Source organism: Pseudorasbora parva, chromosome 15, assembly GCF_024679245.1.
Source record: "Pseudorasbora parva isolate DD20220531a chromosome 15, ASM2467924v1, whole genome shotgun sequence".
Classification (NCBI taxonomy): Eukaryota; Metazoa; Chordata; class Actinopteri; order Cypriniformes; family Gobionidae; genus Pseudorasbora; species Pseudorasbora parva.
Genome location: NC_090186.1, coordinates 23,582,363 through 23,604,390, shown reverse-complemented (window position 1 = coordinate 23,604,390; position 22,028 = coordinate 23,582,363). Strand labels below are relative to the sequence as shown.

Here is a 22,028-nt window from a genome sequence, read left to right as displayed (position 1 = left end):
TCTTTCATCCTACCCCACATATGCTCAATGATGTTCATGTCTGGTGACTGGGCTGGCCAATCCTGGAGCATCTTGATCTTCTTCGCCTTGAGGAACGTTGATGTGGAGATGGAAGTATGCAATGGAGCACCGTCCTGCTGCAGAATTTGGCATCTTTTATGGTTGGGAATATAAGAGGTAGCTAAGATTTCTTGGTATTTTAGACTATTGATGTTGCCTTCCACCCTGCAGATCATTCGCACACCCCCATACTGGATGTAACCCCAGACCATGATTTTTCCGCCACCAAACTTCACTGTTTTCTGGGTGAATCTTGGATCCATTCTGGCACCAGTAGGTCTCCTGCAATATTTGCGGCGACTGTGGTGTAATTCAACAGAAGATTCATCTGAAAAATCCACCTTCTGCCACTTTTCCTGCGTCCATCCTTTTAGCAGGCTGTGGGCCTTGGCAAATGCCACACGGTTTTTCAATTGTCTTTTGTTTAGTGCTGGCTTCTGGGCACTGATTCGACCATGGAGGCCATTTCGAGACAGAATCCGACAAACTGTTCTGGTTGACACAGGGACTTCAGGTGACCAGGTCTCGTGGAGCTCTGCTGCAGTGGAAAATGGGCTGGCCTTGGATTTTTCGAGCCAACAAACGGTCCTCTCGAGCAGTTGTCTTGCGGGGTCTGCCTGACCTGGGCTTGTCAAAAACGCCTCCAGTCTCTTCAAATCTTTTTTTTATCCTCTTTACTTGACGCTGAGACACATTGAAGGTTTCTGCCACATCAGCAGTGGATCTGGTCTTCAGCCTCGTGATAATCAAAACTTTAGTCTCAGGGTGAATCTTAGGCATGTTTGCAGAGGTCTAGTTGCAGTTGATGTGAAGGTCTAGTGTACTGGGGTTCTTTTTATACACACTTGAGACCTAATTGATCCAATATTAGTCACAGGGGAAGCTCATATGACAAGGTAACAACACTTATGTCTTTGCAAAAATTCACTGAAACATTATCACAAAAGCTGGTGGGATTAAAATGAGCCATTTCTTGTAAAAAAAATCTTGATTAGAAATATATTTCAGCGGCACTTTAGGTCAATTTGTACACAAGACTTTTGTCAGGGACTGTACACGGTCTCTTACAAAGCAAGTAAACAATATTTTAAAATCTAGTACTTTAATTTAATCGTGATAGCCCTACTATTATTACAAATCTTTAGAAGTCTCTAAATGAATCCTGTTTAAAACATTACTACTAAAATAAAATAAAAATCTGTATAAACTCAACAAAACTCATCAACTAAAAGATTAGTTGGATGTTGGACTAGTTGACTATCCTGCCATTGTTGGTCAGATAGACTTTAAATGGACGGCACACTGGGCAATATTAATCAGACAATTATGTTGATAATCAAAAGAGGCAATGCAAGACTACTTCTTGTGTACGTGTGTGCCTGTATGCATTACCTTTTGCACAGCTTTTTCGAAACTTAACAGCAGCAAGACTGATCATGTTCATGCCGTAGAGGTTGTAATCGATAAAGAGCTGCAGCAGGAAGGGAATATGAGCTTCATGGGGCTGAAAACTCTTATTCATTACAGCTCCACCCTGCAGGAGTTCACTCACCCTACAAAGACAAAACAAGCATTCAATCACTAACAACAAAGCCAAGATATACCCACTATACACACACATTCATATTTCATGAAGAATGCCCATACATTGAAAAAAAAATGACTTTGTGGTATGGTAAAACCTATTACATTAATTCAAGTAATGTTTACATTGTAAAATCAAGATAACTTTGGAAATATATATTACTAAGTAAAATGTACACAGTCTATTCATGTAATAACTGAGAAAAAAAGAGTACATTTTATCATATATTTACAAATAATATTTAATGTTTTATAGTCACAGCACATTCACCTAAAATATTAAGTACATTTTAATCTGAAAAGCAAAGTGCATGTGAAAATGTGCACATTTTTTTTTTTTTTTTTACAAAAAGATCCCGTTTGTTCAGTGGTGGCAGAGACGGTCAATTTGGGATGTTGCTTTTATGTGGCTGACTTATTCTCAATAAGTTTTTACTTTTAACTGAACGCGAGTTTCAATCACAATAACAGTAGCTAAAGCTACATAAGCTCTTATTGAGAATTAATAGAGTATTTGTATGTCACCATTATGGTGATTAGTGTTTTCTTTAATTGGGCAGTTTGAAGACTTTTTAATGTTAGTGTTTCTCTGCCTGCTGTATGTGGGTTTGCTATGGCAAGAAAAGCAGAGAAAACACGATCAGATGCTTTTGGCTGCTTGATGATCAGAATATGATCATTGTGTTGTGGCTTAATTCACCAATTTTATAACTGAGTCGGAGCAATATACTATTAACCTTGTTTTATTCTAGAAAAGATCCAGCATGGTTTTAACCAGAAAAGATGAATACGTTTTATAACAGACTGTACACTAAGAACTTTGAACTCCTGCAAGCTTCTCACACACAGAGATCAAGATTCAGCCTATGAATCTCAACAATGGTGACATGCTTAATGCCACAATGCATTCTGGGTGCATCATGCAAAACTCAGAAATATCAGCAATGTTCACTTGGGTTTTGTAACTGGATGCAATGGTAATTTGGGAGTGAAAGTTACAATCTATAGATGAGATGCCAGTGCAATTTACTTGTGTATTTTACCTAAACAATAAGTGGTTCTAGTAAGTAAATATTACCAGAGTAAAAATTACAACACTTTCTGTCTGGAAAAAGTTGCTTAGATTTTTTTAAGTAAATGTCACTCCAAATTTTTTTCAGTGTAGACAATTTTTATACTGTACAAACTGTATATTCAATCCACTAACCCTAAACCTACAGACAAAAAATGTAACAAAAAAAACACCCTACTTATAAATCATACTAATTGATAAGGACAAGGATTTAGGATCTTGCAATTTTTGTGGGGACATTTTGCCACAACAATATAGGGTATACCTTAACCACCCACACACCGCTGAATTCTAGAACACACCACATCACTAAAGGTTAGTTTGATCAACTTTTTTTTTTTTTTTTTAGTAGCAGATTCCAATACAAAAGAACTTTAAGGAATCTTAATAAACCTATTTTAGTCTAGCATAGCAATTGATATTTATTGTTAAATAACATTATTGAAAACAATGCAGTGTAAGAAAGCTTCTCTCAATTAAGTAAGCATTGCTTCAATACATTATTGTGAAAAAAATCTCCAATTCAACCATCATGTCACAAGATATGTGCTAAATCCTGAATTTTGCATAATGTAACAAGTAAGCATTAGCATTTTTAGATGACCATGCAAATGCAAACACAAAACACGAGGGCATTTGAGACTCACATTGTATGATGCTAAATGAATGTAAAACAGTCTTGACAGGGTAAAAAGGGCTTTCCCCACTTGAAAAAGTTAACCCTGTGTCATTCTAAACAGTGTAAATGGAAATCCTGGGTTCCCTTTCATTCAGTCACTCTGACGTAACGTCAGTGACTGACGAATGGGGGTTTCGCCTAGAAGCCCATCATCTTCGAGATCTTAGAAAACGCCCAATGGCAGTGCCAATGCCATGGACATGCGAGATTTGCATGCGTAACTCCGCCTACCCACATGGGTATATAAGGAAGTAGCTGGCATGATCGCATTATGTTTCTGCTTCGGAGCCAAGAGCATCTCTTCACTCCTGCAAGCCTGAATTCTGAAGTCCTCTCTTCAGTTTTCGAGACGAGTGGTTCTCCTGGGTGTTGGTGTAACGACGTGTTCCAGCGATCTCACATTGCCTGCCTGCTGATCTGTGCAGTGATCTGCAACAGCTGTGTGTGTTTTCCCTGGGCGCTTCGGCACTCTGCAGAGCTTCCTCTCACAAAAAGTGCTTGCGTGTGGCACGTCTTCTTCAAGACGGTTTGCCCGCGCACTTCCGGGTGTGGTCGATATCTGTTGCTGTCTTTGGGACGCATTCACTGCTCGACGTGTTTGGGCCCAGCACGTTCGGACAGTTTGTGGATGTGCTGTGTTCCCTCTGCGGGAACATGACCATCGCGATACTGTGGTCGAGATCTCTGTAAAGAAAGAGAGTCCCCTCTGCCACACCCCGATCTACAATCTCCAAGAGAGTTGGTAATTTGGCTGGTGGCCAGGGTGACCTGAGGGCGGTGCTGTGCTATTAAGAAACCCGACAATCATTCCTCGGGCCACTCCTGCCCTCTCGCACATCGCTTCCAGCAAGTGTTGGACTGAAGCGGCGGGACCGTCTGCTGACGCCCTGTTCGTTTCGTTCAAACTCCAGATAGCGGCGAGAGGTCTATTGCTGCATCTCAAGGTGGGCTAGAGTCCTTTGGGGATGACGATTCGGCTATGCTCCGCCTCCGGGTGTGGTAGCACTGTAGAATCTGACCTAGAGTTGACAGCCATGTTATCTCGGGCAGCCATGAGCCTCAGGCTGGTGTGGAACTCCGCCCTGTCACGAGTGCTTGCGGTTGGGCGATTGGTTTTTGGAGGTGGCACCCGACAGCTGCGGGCCCCGCCCCAATGCCATTTCGCTCCCGAGATGCATGAGGAGTGCACCCAGTATGGGAGATCCCTGTGTCTTCCCGCGACCGTTCAGTGGCCTCCTCCGCCTTCTCTGCCCTCGAGGGGTCGCGGCCTAAGGGTACACTGGGGTCCCTCCCCCTCAGTCAGATGCTCTGTTGCGCACTACGGTGTCCACTGAGTGCTTTGACCTGACGCAGTGAGGCTATCCTGTGGAGGGCCAGGGGAGAATCTTTTGTCCAGCACCCTTTGTAAAGAAAGAACTGATTAACCCATCCCTGAGCACCCAGAGACCGGTGACAGCAGTGCTCTCGTCCCTCTCTGTCGCCAGCCCCCTCTCAGAGCAGACCCCAGTGGAACGCGAGTCCTTCCCTGGTCTCCTCTGTCAGGGCGCAGCCGTTACCAGTGCCATGACACCAGGCCGTTGAACTCGTCCCTCCAGCCGAGAAGAGCCCATACAGTCCCTTACAAGGACCTTCCGCTCTATCGACGTCAAGCGGACCCATACTCGAAAAAAACTCTCCGAAACTTGTGAGAAACCGGAAGAAATATTTTTAAAACAGAAATACTCCATCAAACGTCCAACTTAGTTTTTGAAACTTTGTCTATGTTTAGGATGGGAATCAAAGTCTTTAACAGTGTAAAAAGCTCTGCATGCATGAAACAGCATTTCACCCACTCATACCCGAAGACTCGAGACAGAGACAGAGAGAGAGACAGATTAATCTTTTCGGTTTCTGCATTCAGCCTATGGGGACTTGAACGAATGACTTTGAACCCAAAGACTCCAGAGATTAACTAATCTTCTCCGTTTCCAGAGACTATAGCCTTGCCTATATGGGGCTGGAAATTGATGAACAAATAATTCAAACCCAAAGATTTGAGAGGTGAACTGCTCTCTGAGACAACTTGTTGTCTCGAGTTATTTTAAAGATTCAATGAAAGAATCGCTCCTGAAAGACACATCACTAGCGACCATGAATCAAAAGAATTAGCAGGACTGAACTTGACTTGCTTGGGTTGAGTCAGTACTTTTACACATCCACATTCATACTAGGACTCACCTTTTGACCATATGTGGGTTGTATAGGTAAATCTTCATAAAGGTTCTCTCCTTCATATGGTATCCATAGAAAGGCCTGTGGAGATACAAGATGGCCAGATATTTGTCCAGATGTTTCAACAAGAAAGAAAAATGTAATTGTCAACTAGCAAAAGCCCCAATTATATCACATAATCAAGTTTGTATCTTTGCACTAGTGTTGCCAAAAACATTGATATTTCGATACACATCAATACTGAAATATCTAAAACTATTCCAATACTTGAAATGCCCCTTCCTGTGGCCAAAACAAAGCACTGATCTGGACCATTTTTCAAATGATGAGTGGAACGAGAATTTTAGATTGACATGACAGTCATTTATAACACTGTATTCAACAACATAATTTCATTCCGTGAGTCATCAATACTCTATTTCTACGGCATTGCACATGCGCAGAACTTTCCAGTTTTTTTTTTTTTTTTTTCAAATCAATCAAGATTTTACATGACAAATTTAAAATCGGACTTGGCCAACTTATCCCAACTGATATGGTTGCATGTGACTTATTCAGAAAGGCTACTACTCTGATTACAAATTGATTATTTGGGTCTATGTAAATGCAGCTACTGATACACATCCTATTTCCATGAAGGTTTGCATGAATACTCACCAAGCTCTGCATGTTTGATGTTTGTGTATATTTGATGAAAGGTGCACACCCACTGTTAAAAAGTGTACTTTGCTTGTCTGTTGCGCTCCGTCTTGGAGCATGCACACACAAAGCTGAATGGGAAAAGGTAGGAGTTCTCTTTTGAGCTTTTAAATAACTTTTTAATATCAAGCACATCCCACAAAATAATGCATTTTATGAAGTAACGTTACATGATTTTATGATTTGCATATGTGGGCATGTTAAAGGAACACTCCACTTTTTTTGAAAATAGGCTCATTTTTCAAATCCCTTTGATTTAAACAGTTGAGTTTTACAGTTTTTGAATCCAATCAGCTGATCTCTGTATCTGGCAGTAGCACTTTTAGCATAGCTTCGGATACATCATTGAATCATATTAAACCATTAGCATCAGTGCTCAAATAATTAACACTTTCAATATTTTTCCTATTAAAAAGGTGTCATGAACTGGCTTTTTTACTTTTTTTTATACTGTTGTCTGAGGTCAACTAATGATGTTCGTGTGGTTTTTATATTCAAAAACATCCTAACTAATAAGTAATAGGCTATTTTCTACACTGGCTCTCTCCAAAACGCTGGGTTTTGATGGGCATGCAGCACTGGAGACTTGGAAGTAAATGCCCACGTCTAGTATTGGATAAGATTTGCATATTTAATGAGCTTAAGCTCCCCTGTTAGTTCAACATGACGGAGAGGAGAAAATGAGAGAGAAGTGGCAACCAGAATGATTATCTTGATCACAGAGCTCGTAAACATCTTTATAAAACAAACAATGTTTTATTTCTCATCGACCCACGACTGATTGGACTATTATTTTTATATTATACATAGCCCGCAAGATTAGGCGATACATGCGCGAAACAAGCAGACACGCATACACGTTTGGCGCGTGCTGCCCTTCAGATGTCAACCTGAGAGAGAGAATAGCAGAACAAGAACAGAATATAATGAGATTCATCGCCCTGCCAGTTTTGTGCGAAAGGTATGCTCTGTTAGACACGTACACATGTGAGTTGCACCATTCCTGTCGGATGCAAATCCAGCATCGACCGGAGATTTGTTTAGAAACGATTCCGCAGTGAACTAAAGTGAACACCACTGTCTTCCCCACATAAGCTGGAACTTCATTAAAAAGTTCCACAACACATTCCTAATATTAGGATCTGAAGGAAGCTTTATGCAGCGACTGTGTTCTTCCACAACCAGTAATAGCACAATATCTTAATTTTCCTCGGCACGTTTATTGTTGTTGACCAGCTAGCACGAGCCCTCCAAGAGTCGGTGGGCGGGGCTACTGGATTAGACACACTGTAGATTCTGTATAGGTGGTGTTTCGTTGCGCACTGACGTCAGTATGAAGCGCAGGACCGTTTGCTGAGCCTGGTGTCTCTAAAAGCTTTTCTTTGACTAAAAAGATGTTTTCAGCTCTGAAACTTAGAGGATATTCTTATTAGGGATGTCCCGATCCAATCACGTGATCGAAAATCGGGCCCAATCACGTGATTTCAGACTGGATCGGAATAGGACGTTACATCCCGATCAGGACTCAGATATATATGTATATTCTGGGGCGAGGAGAGCAGGAGTGCCGTGTAAAAGGTGCGCACTTGCACCGCTGTTCATCTCACATCTGATGACGCATCAATAATATGGGTTGTAACTTGAAAATAATGCTTTATGTATGTTTCTGTAGATGGATACAAGTGCTGGCTCCTCAGTGATACATTACAACAGCGCTAATAAGAGAAAAACATGGGCAAAATGGTCTATCTGTATGAACTTTGTTCAATTCATGCAAGTGCTGCCGTATGTTCGAATATGAGCAGTCATTTTCAGTCATCACCAGGGTATATATTCGCCAGAAGACGCGAATGAGAACGCGCACGCTGATCTGTCTCTGTGCATCATCCGATAGCGCGCACTCGTCTCACAGCGCACAAATATTGAGTTCTCTTTCAAGTCTTGCGCTTAGACCAACTCACACAAGTAGTATGTCAACATGTCCATCTTGATGAGTATCCAAGCAGACAGTCTGAATATGCCTTAAGAGTACTTTATACAGTCGAGAAAGACAACGCAGAGCCTTCCATTAGGTCTTGAAGGGGCAGTAGCCTTTTACTGCTGTCTGTTTAATGTCAAACAAAAGATAAGGAATCACTCACTGCTCTTGATTGAATAGCTTTTGTAAGGATTAGTCTTTAATTTAAACAGTTAAATATGCAGCTATTTTACATTTCATTAGCCTACTTTATTAAATTTCTCTACCTAAAAACTAATGTTAGACCTATAAAAACCTGAAAATCTTTGTGAATTACACTTCAATCAAATTACACTTCAAATATTTTTTTTTCCCCAAAGTTAGTTCGTCATTGTAGGCAGTTATCACGATGATTTCATTTAAAGTGATCGTTTTTTTAAATAAGTTTAGTTTTAGTTAGTCATTTGATGCTATTAAAACGGCTGTGTGATGTCATGATTGACAGCTGAGATCGACTTCTGAGTGAAGTTGTCACTGAGGCACTAACAGACTTTTTTTTGGATTTTTGGGAGCAGATTATTTAATTTAATTTAATTTCCATAACTGTTTATTTCACACCAACATAATTAATTGTTCTGCATCTGTGAGAGTACGGGTGTGCTTTTAATATCGCCATTGTACTTCCTGCTCTGCGCAACTCCGGTCCCAGACTTTTTTATATTTATTGTTGCACTAAAAATCCAAAAGTGAAGAATTTATGTTATTTATTACTTGATTGTTCAAGCTACCTCACAGGAGTGCTCTGTTTGTTATAGAGTTGTTGAATGTTAAAATAAGGTGAATAAAATAAAATAAGGAACATCCTGGTTCGTTTTTTCGCTCTTCTTTATTCTTTTTTTTATGTATTATAGAAGTATCAGATCAGGATTGGCATCGGCTGATACTCAAAATCAAATGACTGACTCTAGGGCAAAAAAACCTGATTGGGACATCCCTAATTCTTATATTACCATGACCTTTTATATATCAAAAGCTCAAGGGAAAGTTGATTCCTCAATTCATCACCCCTTTAAAACTAGACTCTTTTATAGTTACATTGTTTACTAAGACCAACAAGAATGAAAAGTTGCTTTTAGACCGTTACAGCTAGGAACTATTTTCTCATTCCTGTGTAAGAGTCGCAGAACTTTGCGGACAACATGGGTGCAGCAGCGTTATATTACACAGCACCTGAAAATAGGCAAACTTGCCTTTAAAAACGTGCCTTGTAATCATGGAGACGTTTGTGAGAGAGGATTCAGAAGATATTTACTTTGGTGCAGATCATGAACCGTATCTTTGTGAACCAGAATAACAATTACACTGAAGATGAGCTTTTTGAAATGTGAAAAAGTGTGGCTGAACAGACTGGGGCAGAAGGGATGAGTAGAGCAGATTCAAAATGGCAAGTCAGAGAACAGCCAAAACCTGTCTGTTTTCCTTTTTTCCAACCTTTTGATTTTGACTTACTTAATACAGGTCCTTCTCCAATAATTAGCATATTGTGATAAGGCTCATTATTTTCCATAATGTAATGATAAAAATTAAACTTTCATACATTTTATATTCATTGCACACCAACTGAAATATTTCAGGTCTTTTATTGTTTTAATACTGATGAATTTGGCATAAAGCTCATGAAAACCCAAAATTCCCATCTCAAAGAATTTGCATATCATGAAAAGGTTCTCTAAACAAGCTTTTAACCTAAACATCTGAATCAACTAATTAATTCTAAACACCTGCAAAAGATTCCTGAGGCTTTTAAAAACTCCCAGCCTGGTTCATTACTCAAAACCCCAATCATGGGTAAGACTGCCGACCTGACTGCTGTCCAGAAGGCCATCAATGACACCCTCAAGCGAGAGGGTAAGACACAGAAAGACATTTCTGAACGAATAGGCTGTTCCCAGAGTGCTGTATCAAGGCACCTCAGTGGGAAGTCTGTGGGAAGGAAAAAGTATGACAAAAAACGCTGCACAATGAGAAGAGGTGACCGGACCCTGAAGAAGATTGTGGAGAAGGACCGATTCCAGACCTTGGGGGACCTGCGGAAGCAGTGGACTGAGTCTGGAGTAAAAACATCCAGAGCCACAGTGCACAGGCGTGTGCAGGAAATGGGCTACAGGTACCGCATTCTCCAGGTCAAGCCACTTTTGGGCTACAGAGAAGCAGCACTGGACTGTTGCTCAGTGGTCCAAAGTACTTTTTTCGGATGAAAGCAAATTTTGCATGTCATTCAGAAATCAAGGTGCCAGAATCTGGAGGAAGACTGGGGAGAAGGAAATGCCAAAATGCCTGAAGTCCAGTGTCAAGTACCCACAGTCAATGATGGTCTGTGGTGCCATGTCAGCTGCTGGTGTTGGTCCACTGTTTTATCAAGGGCAGGGTCAATGCACCTAGCTATCAGGAGATTTTGGAGCACTTCATGCTTCTATCAGCTGAAAAGATTTATGGAGATGAAGATTCGGTTTTTCAGCACGACCTAGCACCTGCTCATAGTGCCAAAACCACTGGTAAATGGTTTACTGACCATGGTATTACTGTGCTTCATTGGCCTGCCAACTCTCCTGACCTGAATCCCATAGAGAATCTGTGGGATATTGTGAAAAAGTTGAGAGATGCAAGACCCAACACACTGGATGAGCTTAAGGCTGCTATCGAATGGCCATACAAAGGAGGATGTTGACCAAAAAGAGGTACTTTGCATGGTGTGTCTTGTGGCCACAAAACAAGAAAACACCACCAATTTGTCTGATCACTTAAAACGGCACCACAAAGATCTTTACGACGAATACAAAGCAGGGCTCGACATTAACGCTTGTCCGGGACATGTGGGTGTTTTGAAGGGAATTTTACTTGACTGACGGACAAGAGCCTGATTAAAACAAAAAATAACTAGCGAATCACCAAAATGCAAGAATGTTTGTGCATTAATTTAGTGTGAGTGGAGATCGATAGTGGATAATGATATATAATGAACTGATGATAATAAGGCCGCGCTGTTCACGCTCGTGCAGCCTCTCGAAGAGAAATTACAACACTTTCAGTCGTGATGGTATTCATTTCATATGACAGTTCCATAAATAACTAAATAACATTCACTTAGTCACTTACATTTTAGATGCAATATTTAGTGTAGTTGTTCTATTTCAGCAGTTGTTCTAATATCGCTATATATCGTTATCGCAATGTAATTTTATAAAAATAATCGCAATGTAATTTTTTTCTAACATCGTGCATCCCTATTTCCAACTATTTGTAAATTGTGAGAAAATTGCTATTTTAACTAAGGACTGGGACGTTTCAGCATAGCGTTTAAGTGAGTCACCTGTCAATCGTATCATATCTGCGTTACCCTCGGTTTTATTCTGCAGAAGCGCTTTTGTCTTAGCAGTGTGAACAAGTCACAGCAGCGCCGAACGAACGCACAGAGTAATGTCATGACATCATTTTAAACACACTTAAATGCATCTAGTATGATAAACAGAGCTGCTTTACCTTATAACCATGACCGGAAAAAGCAGAAGTGCCCGCGCCCGGCGACTGAGTCCCGTCATAATAAAAGTCCCGGTACTCGCGAGCCGTGTGTTTGTATAACAAATTCGCTCCAGCGGCCGTGCTCAGCTCCACAAAACTCAGTCCTGGTCTGCTTTACACTACAGTAACGTTAATAACCGCATCCATGAACATGATTTCTGTCCGAGTCCTATTTTCCACCGGCTGTGAGGTGAAGACCACATGTCCCAAGATACTGCTCTCACACTTGGCGTCATCAAACTACGCCTTTGTTTAGAATAGGCACCCTCCAGTGGGACAGAAAGTTGCATAGTGCACCTTTTACATGTGCCCTGTCATCTACATCACTCATAATGTACAAAACAACAAAATCACATTAACTGATCAAATAAGGCTTTGACGGGACAAAAAAAAAAAAAAAAATGCGGCCACCAAATAATTTTCAATTTAGGAAATCAAAGTTCCATGATTCTTACGCAGGAATTACAAAAGAGTTCCTATCTATATCGGTCTAAAAATATTAACTTTTAATTTTTCGTTGGTCTTAGTACACAATAGTCAAGTTTTAAATAGGAAAAATATTATCTTTAAAAAAATAAAGTCTAAGGCTAATTTATAGAAAAAAATTATTTAGCGATGCTAATGGTCTAATATGATTCAATGATGTATGCTAAGCTATGCTAAAAGTGCTCCCACCAGAAATGGAGATCGGCTGAATGGATTCAAAAATGGTAAAACTCAACTGTTTAACTCTACTCATTATGGATGGATGGATGGATGATTATCGGGGTTCAAGCCTTTTAAGACTTGAACAAATGCATAAAAAAAAAAAGTTTTATTTACCAATTCAACTTTTTTGATAATTATTAATATTCAGACTACAAAGAATATTACTGCATATATTTCAGAAAAACCTAGGACTAGTTCTCAAAAGTAAGTGCGAAAAAAAATCAAAATGGTGGAAAAATGTTCATGGCGGAAATGAAATCGTGTATATTTCCTCAAAGAAAAATCGGGGCCTTTATTTACCTGAACCACAGAAGGGAACCGGCTTTAATTTGAAGCAGGCTTTTATTAGGGGCAGGCCTGTATTTCTAATTCCATCTGTTTGAAAAATAATTGCTTTAAATAAACCGTTTTAAATTAATAGCGAATAAAAGCGATATCAGTCCAGTGGACGGTTATTATTCTGACCCACCCAATTACTCATCTGTGCTTCCAATAGGTTGCACGCACTTTTCTCTGAGATATTCAATTTTGATTTTGCATGTTTTTTTTAAAACTGTCTTTGGTGTAGCCTAGTTCACACGTAAAGTCCACTTTACAATATTTCATCAATATAGTTTATTTTGAAGCCTATTCTGTTTTCTTGTACAAAATAAAATATTTTATGTTAAACGCAGAGTAAGACGTATTAAAAAAGACGAGAGGTGAAGATCAATATTTGTGTAGCCTGCCTGACACAGCATTTTCACAAACGTCTCATCTCTCATAGACTACAGTAGCCTATTTAAAATGGCATAAATGCATCCGTTATATTCTCAATTTAATTTACAGAGCAATCCCTGGAAAGTTTTTAGGTTAACTATAGAAGAGACTACTATAGGATTAGTATGTGTCGCACTTGCAAGAACGGGCGCGTGGCATCAAGATGGTTGCGTGTTATTCATTCAAGTTCATCGTAATGTACAGTAGGGTTGTACCATGTTGGCCAATTGGAATAAAAACCTTGTCGACCTTGTCGACCCTGTCTGTGAAAACCCTCCTAAAGTAATTTTTTTGTGATTCACTGTTTTCTACATAAAATCATCCTACATAATGTAAAGAACATTCTGTTAAAATATTACCTTGATATCTCTAATATTAACTGAGTATGGCTATGTTAAAGATTTGCTGAATTTCGGTCTCAGAAAATGATGTTTTTGAGAAATTCCAATGTAAACACAAGCTTATTTTTAAAACTGCAACACATTTGATGCATCATTATCCTGAATATGAGCCATATAACACATTAAAGCTGAGATTCTCCCATTTTCAGTGATTTATGACACATTTATGGGAAAATTCTTAAAGTTTTGTAAAACAGGCCTATTTATTATGATGCGTATGTCCAAAAAGCACAAAAACATTCAAACGAATTGGGGCTACAAGAGCTTGATTGTAGCAACAATTACCAAGTCAATTAATTGAATTAATTGAAATTATTTGTATAACTTTATTAATAAAATTAAAGATCCATGGAAAAAGTCATTAATATATAAAACAATTAATATATTTCAGTAGAAAATCTCTAACTTAAATTATTTTACTGGGCTACATTATGTACAGTACTGGAGTAAAAATAAAGAGAGGAATATTTCTCCCAAAAATGAAAAGCGCCATGCTCTACTGTTTGAGCAGGAAATATAGGAAAGCTATATATGTTCATGGAAAAAAGGACTACTGTCAAATAAAAATAAAGAAAAGAACAAATAACTTAAATACAAGCAGCTTTTGAGCAAAGATAATAAAATAATGCTTTTTTCTTTTCTTTTCAGGTAGGTCTAACATTAGTTTTTAGGTAAATAAATTGAATAAAGTAATCAAATGAAACATTTCTGCACATTTAACTGTTTAAACTAAATTATCCTTATTAAACTTACAAAAGCTATTCAATCAAAAGCAGTGAGAGATTCCTTATCTGTATGTGACTCACCACCATCCACAAATATGTTTTAAATAGACACATAGCAGGCCTAATATGACTTTAAATTAAGATGGTTATTATTGGCACAACGTTGAGCTACAAAACAAAGAAGAAAATTTTAAAATATTGGGGATGACACGAAAATCTCACCAGACATCTGAACCCGGCTTAAGTCGCGATGACCTGATTGCCGCTCATGCCGATTGATATTAATGTCTTTCTCTTCCTAATGGTAAAAAAAAAAGAAGTTCCTGAACCGAATAACATACGAATCAGCTGGTCTTGTTGTGATGAAAACCCCCTGAGATGATTCAAATCGATGTTTAGGGAGCCCACATCCGATATTTTTTTTGTGCAAAAGTATAATGTGTAGTGTCTATAAAATCACTAATTTCAGTATTTATAATGTTATGAATTAAAAATTGAGTATTGTATCTCAAACCCCTTGGTATAATTTATCGTTTACAGCAATAAACACAAATTACCTATTTTTGTCATTTTTATGGCTATGGCACTTTGACGATCAAAATCTCAATTAAATTTTGCGACTTTAGCCGGGGTTTCACAGACGGGGTCACATTTGTTAAAAACCTAAGTAGGTTTGTGCAGGAATTAAGACTTAAGAATTCCCAATAACTCCTTTTAGGCAGTCTAGAATAGTTTTTTTTTTTTTTTCTTTCTTTTTCTTCCATGTTTAATTCACACATTTTTTCAAGCTCCAATTCCTTTTTGAACAAATCTAGGCAATTTACTCCATTTACTGTAGACATTTTTATAGAACTACAAACTTTTATCCCAGTTATTGTCTTGACTTGTCTTTTTGAGCTTGAGCACGGTTTGCATGCAGTATGAGCGATAACCGTGCAAGAGCATAGAACAGCTGTGCGCTACTGTAATCATTATGACAGGAAACACTGAACTATTACTACTTGGATACACTTTAGGGCTGTGAATCTTTGGGTAGGCAGCAATATTATTTGATTCACGTTTCATAGGTTTTCGAGTCAAGAATGATTTTTGCCAATACAGAACGATTCAATTCGAGGCGATTCACATTCAAATTAGATCCGATCCACATTAAAATTCGATCCGATTAATTTGATTCGATTATGCATTCTTATATGCATTCATTTATCTTTATCTTCGTTAATATTAATTTTACCGTTTACTAAATGCAATTTTTAAAATCTTAGTAACATTAGTTTCCTTCGTATATCCAGTTAAACGACAAGTTACATTTCATGCATCATTCATCAGAACTGTTCGTGTATGCATTTTAAACACTTACAAATGTGTTTGCTCCGTCCATGCATGAATGTGCATCCTTGAATGAGCAGGGCTTTATTTCAAATGCTCAGGTATGACCCATTTCCGGAAAACTTCAGTACTTTATTTTATATAAATGCGCTATGGACGGAGCATGAGCGCAGTCCAGTGAAGGTGGTAAAGAGCGCAGCGCATGTCTGTGAAGGAGAGCTGTAAGGGCGCGGATGATGCAGCACAACAACAACAACATCTCTTAATTAACGCATGTAGTAGATAAAATCAAATGTTTATTTTAAAGCACTGAATTGTTATTGATCATGATTCATCCAATTCTTAGCATTTTAAATCGGGTATCGACCGAAACTAACGATTCACAATTCAAAATACATGTTTCAAGATCGATGCATGCATCGTTTTGTTGCAATATTGTCCTGTTTAACTCTGTGAAGCTGCTTTGAAACAATTTGTAAAATAGTCTTTGTCTTTGTAAAAGCGCTAAATAAATAAAGTTGATTGATTGATTGATTGATTAAATCGTCAGGATTTGTAAATGATGCATCGAGAAAACAAGTGAATCGTTACACCCCTAAATACACTTTGATTAAATCAAGTATATTTAGGTTTATAACGGCCCTGGTTCTCACCTTACTGATGAACATGAATTGTAGTTTGCAAAGTAAAGCTGACAATTGCGCTTGGGCAACCATGCTAGGGAGAGTACACCCGAAGACTACAATGTGAGTGCTGTGTGCTTATGGGGCCTAAGTCCTTCTGTGATGTTCATATTTACGAGGTGAGTAGTAGTGTTTTTATGACATCATGCGCATTCAAGTCTCTTTGGTCTGAGCAAGATGGCAGGTGTTCATTTTAATGAATTTCACAAAAATACAGCAAGGTTTGTTACCTCTGCTTATAGAAAATTAGGAACAAAAAAATGAGCATCAGGTGAGTTAATCTTTTACTTTTTTTAATTCTATGAAGCCTCTGTAAACTGTATCGTTATATATTAGGTTGATTTGAATGAATGAACGAATGAATGATTTATTCATATTTATTATTGTACACCCAAAACGCTTTACACTCACGTCAGGGATCTCTCCTCAATCACCACCAGTGTGCATTATCCACTTGGATGATGCAACGGCAACAGTGCACTTACCACACACCAGCGGTGGAGAGGAGAGAGGGTGGTGGAGCCAATTCAGTTGATGAGGATTATTAGGAGACCATAACTGGTAAGGGCAAATCGAGGGAATTTGGCCAGGACACCTGGGTTACAGCCCTACTTTTACGAGAAGTGCCATGGGATTTTTTTATGACCACAGAGAGTTCGGCCCTCTGTTTAACGTCTCATCCGAAGGACTGTGCTCTTTGACAGTACAGTGTCCCTATCACTATACTGGGGTGTTAGGACCCACACAGACCACAGGGTGAGCACCCCTTGCTGGCCTCACTAACACCTCTACCAGCAGCAACCTAGTTTTCCCAGATGGTCTACAATCCAGGTACTGACCAGGCTCAGCTCTGCTTAGCTTCAGTGGGAAACCAGTCTTGGGCTACAGGGTGATATGGCTGCTTGTTATATTATATTATATTATATATTCTGTACGACATGGCTTTAACGCACCATTAGGCTCTGGCGGTCTTAGCACTTTCAAAATAAAAGCCCCACTCAACAACCAGTGACAAGAAGTAAGTGACAGCTTATGTCACTTCAGAGTTCCTACTAGTGCAAATGCAACCAACAAAAAAATTGCTTGGTGGCTAGTTCCTATCACGGCATTCCTAATTCACGGCACTTTGGCCTTGCACTTAATCACGTTTAAATTGGTGAACGGTCAGGCGGCTTTTTGTGAGCAAGCGCCAAGACTGGAATGCGGACAATCTAAGTACACTTTGGTCTTCTGGTGCACACCTACACAGTCCAACACACACACGTCAAAATGTCTTTCTTGGCAAGTATTTATGCATTAACCAAAGTCATTTTGTCTTAAGTCAGTTTAATCAGTTAAACGATTGTTAGGCTACATCAACTTGGTCAACTGGAACCGAGAACACTTTCCATAACACCTGATGTACTCATTACATCTTAAGAAGAATGGCATCTATGTTAATGTTAGTCTCTCTCTGTTTATTTCAAGGTTTACTACAGTCAGCCGGATCCGGGCCGTATCCAGACCAGATGGTGGACCTGCGCCTAGACATAACCAATGCATCCCTGAAATGTCTGCAGAGAGCAGGTCAATTAAACTCCCCGCTGTAAATGCTGCATCGATACAACATCCTCATTAAACCTGTCTCTGGCGTGACAACTCCAATCTGTCGAAGGATCTTACAAATATCTATTAATCTAATAGGACTTCTGACCTGTAATTTTTCCAGAATCATAATCATACACTATTTGATTATTGGCCAGAGGAAACCTGTCAACCCGACTGAGCCTGGTTTCTCCCAAGGTTTTTTTTTCTCCATTCTGGCCCTGAAGGAGTTTTGGTTCCTTGCTATCCATTGCCTTTGGCTTGCTCAGTTGTGGACACTTAAATTTCAACTATATTACTAATATGCCTGCATTGACACTATATGAAAATAAAAAATTAGTTGGATGACATCACTGTTTTCACCAGAGCGACTGTACAGCTGAATATGTTGCGTTATTTTCCTGTTAACACTGGGAAACTGCTTAAAACAATCGGCATTGTAAAAAACACTTAATAAATAAAGGTGACTTGACTTGAATGGGAATGTAAAGAGTTAGGAGAAAATCAGTTAGACACGAGTTACGAGACACGGTATCCATTAAACTGGATCCGTGTTTTATGTCTTAAGACCTGCTCCAGTCTGTGTCCTTAATTTTAATCAAATAACAAAAGCAAATCTTACAAAATAGCCACACAAAAAAATCTGATAAAATTGTGATTCGTGATCATTTATGTAAAGAAATTGTGATGTATATTTGCCATATCACCAATCCCTAGTAGTCATCCAAGCAAACCTTAGTGCGCACTTGCATGCCTTTTACACATACATGCCAGACACCAGAACTACTTTAAAGATGTGCTGCACATTAGACGAGGGGGTTCCCATGCTGACATTCAGGGCTCTGTCAATACTGTAGGCCACTCGTCGAAGGTAACAATCTGCTTCCTGACCAAATCCGTCATATGGCACATAGATGTATGGGAACACGCCATGCAGATGAAGACATGTCTTCTGGCCTAGAAACAAAAGAGAAAAAGAAAAAGCATCAGCATCATCATCGAGTGATAGTGATAAAAAAAAAATAATAATAATAATAATAATAATTCTCCATTCCCTTCCAATTCATGGAGCCATATCAGCCTCAATAATAATACATTGTATAATAAATCAGATTCGTAAACTCAAAACTATTCAAAGTAAAAGCATAAATATTTCCCTAAATGCACACACATATGCATCTTGCCTAAATAAATGTAAAATCTTTACACAGATATATCAAGTGCTTGAAATAATTTTTCTCTCACATTTATGATGTCAAGTATTTATGAATCGTTGAATCTGCATTTGTAAATCGTCACAAGTGCGTGGACTGCTTTGAACTTCTGTGTGGTATTTTTGAGACCTTACTGGCAGGTTACCGATTCGTAAATATATTTTTTGGAGGATGTTCTGTTTAGCAAATCGAGGTGAGCTTTTAATCTACCAATCAAAGCTTTCCTTACTGAACCGACTCAAGAAGCTCATTGATGCGCTTGGAATGTCCATTGTATCATGATTGGGTCCTTTAAGTAAAGACATTTGAATGTTTTTTTCAGCACCTGATTACATTACATTTTCCTATGCACATTCCCCGTTTATTCAGGTCAGTCTGTAATCTTATTTAATAAGTGTTAAATGTCCAGATGTGTCATTTAATATTAATGTGTAATATCTTGTGTTGTTTTTGCTATTATTATTATTAGTAGTAGTAGTAGTAGTAGGTTGTTGGTGGTGGTGTTGTTGTGCTGTGATTTTTTTTATTTTTTTATCAGGCATTAAAAACCGCTACCACTACACTGTAAAATTTAAAAAAAAAAAAAAAAAAAAAAATAAATAATTGAAGAATTGTGGAAATTGGCAATTAATTATTGACTCAACAAATTGCTTTCAAATAATTATCCCCAAACAAAAAGATGCATTGGGGTAATTTTAGCTTATGGTCTAAAGGTAAAATAAAAAAAATAGATTCACTGAACATATTAAATTGTGTTCAACCAATTCATCAAGTAAAAAATCTGTGTTTGCTGAACAAGCCTTGCGGAGAAAAAAAACGCATGCCAGACAGGCAGATGCACCTGAGAGACACCGTTGGACCCAACGTGGATTCAAATGCATGTGCGCGGGGAGAGTGAAGAGGAGTCAATGCTGAAGTACGACGACAGAAGTTCAGACATCATTTCCAAACAGATTTTTCTTCATTTAAGTAATGGTGAGTACTGAAATATGTATTTATTAAGTCTTGTTTACGTTAAACCAAGTGCAGGTCTCAATGTGTCAGCATAAAACCGTAAAACATGGGCATTAATGTACACTAGCAGGTTAAACGAATTAACGACTCTCCGAATGTTTTACTTGAGGACATAGTATATTGTAATGTCTGAAAAATGACAGACAATGGAAGCTCCATTTCCGAACTTTTAATCAGAACGAAGACAGTCTATGAGATGAACACTGTCCCGCCAGCCCTCCGAACTATGCTCCAAACTTACTTTGTAACCCCATCACTGCAGGTGCAAAACAAACAGCAATTTCACAATGAAAAGAGTCTGTGCGCTACAATATTTTCCATAGCCTACATAACATTGTATTTTTCAGAATAACAGTGTATTCACGCCTTGGTTTCATGATAGCCTTTCATAAAATAACTGAGCCCGATACTAATATCTCATTTACTATTTATTGAACTAAATAACTTTATCAAACTATATTGTGATTATGTTAAATGTATGAGACACTAAGTATGCGAGAACCTTGTTGGTTCTAATATTTCGAGCAAGCATACTTGAGCTTCCTTGATCAAATTCCTTCCTAGTTAGCTGACCAGTAGGGGTGTGATAATACAGGGTTACCGGTAGTTCACCCCAAAATGAAAATTAGGTAATTATTTATACACCCTAATGCCATTCCAGACGTGTTAGATTTTCATTTGTCTTCAGAACACAAATTAAATTAAATCTGAGAGAATGTCTGTTTTTTTTAAACATTAAAATTTTTTATTAATCAGATGTTATTATTTTCCATTCCCTTGAACAGATGGCAGACTTAACTGTGCAGAGAAGGGCTACTGCTCTTCGGGGTCGTCCACCTTTTTTATATTCTCTACTGTTCATTGAAAATTAATGGGATCATGTTTTGTCACTGGCACTGTGAATGGGACTAACCTCCCTCAAAGGGCATTTTCTCCACCTAGTCACCCGTAAATATTGTGCCCTCTAGTCACCCTAGCAAATCTCCATCATTAAATCAGGTGCTTATGACTTAAGTATAAATACATTAATAAATACATAATTTAATAAATAAATAAATGCATAAATAAATGAATTAAATAATACAATTCTAAAATAGATAAATGCAGCTAATCATAAATGAACAATTTTGCCCAAATAATATTTTTTAATTGTGCTATGTTTGTACCATTTGTGTTATACTACTTATGTTTTTTTACATTTATTTATTTTTACATTATTTATTTATTTGTGTACCCAAGTTAATAAGGTTGGCAATTAAAGATTGGTCAATTAGGCAAACCAGTCAGAACAACTCTTTCTGTTAGGACCACTGGCTCAGCTGTTGCTGGATGTAGCTGACCAGCTTGAAAACAGTATGTTTCTCCAGTTTATATATGATAGGTTGATACAATAATAAGTAGCTAAATGAATAGCTGATATACAGTACTGTGCTAAAGTCTTAGGCACGTTGGTATTTTTATACAAAAAATTAGATTTCTGTATGCATAAAGAGTCTGACAATAGTCTCGTTGCTCCACATGTAGATCTGATCTCATCTTTGTCTGTTTGTGATTACATACAAAACTGAGATGGACTAAATGCAGAAGAACTGTGACACTTGAGGATAGGCCTGTCGGGATAGTTGATAAATCAATTAATCGCACGATAAAAAAAATGAGCTCGATAATTTTTCTGGCCGCGATAATTGCCATTTGCATGCTTTTTTGTTTTCCTCGTCTCTCGTTGACTGCACACGCCTCGTCCGTTTGGGGAGGTGTTTATACCTGATG

General features: G+C 38.4%; 1 protein-coding gene across 2 annotated transcripts in view; it reads right to left on the bottom strand.

The window, feature by feature from the left end:
* The window catches only part of rev3l (REV3 like, DNA directed polymerase zeta catalytic subunit), a 204,124-nt gene that overhangs the window by 142,079 nt on the left and 40,017 nt on the right, over nucleotides 1-22,028 (bottom strand). For both annotated transcript variants that reach the window (XM_067417392.1, XM_067417393.1), the window contains exons 2-4: nucleotides 18,798-18,987; nucleotides 5,613-5,687; nucleotides 1,453-1,613 (exon numbers count right to left, since the gene is read on the bottom strand). In XM_067417392.1, the coding sequence (XP_067273493.1) occupies nucleotides 1,453-1,613; nucleotides 5,613-5,687; nucleotides 18,798-18,987 (426 nt within the window). The remainder of the gene's footprint in view (nucleotides 1-1,452; nucleotides 1,614-5,612; nucleotides 5,688-18,797; nucleotides 18,988-22,028) is intronic.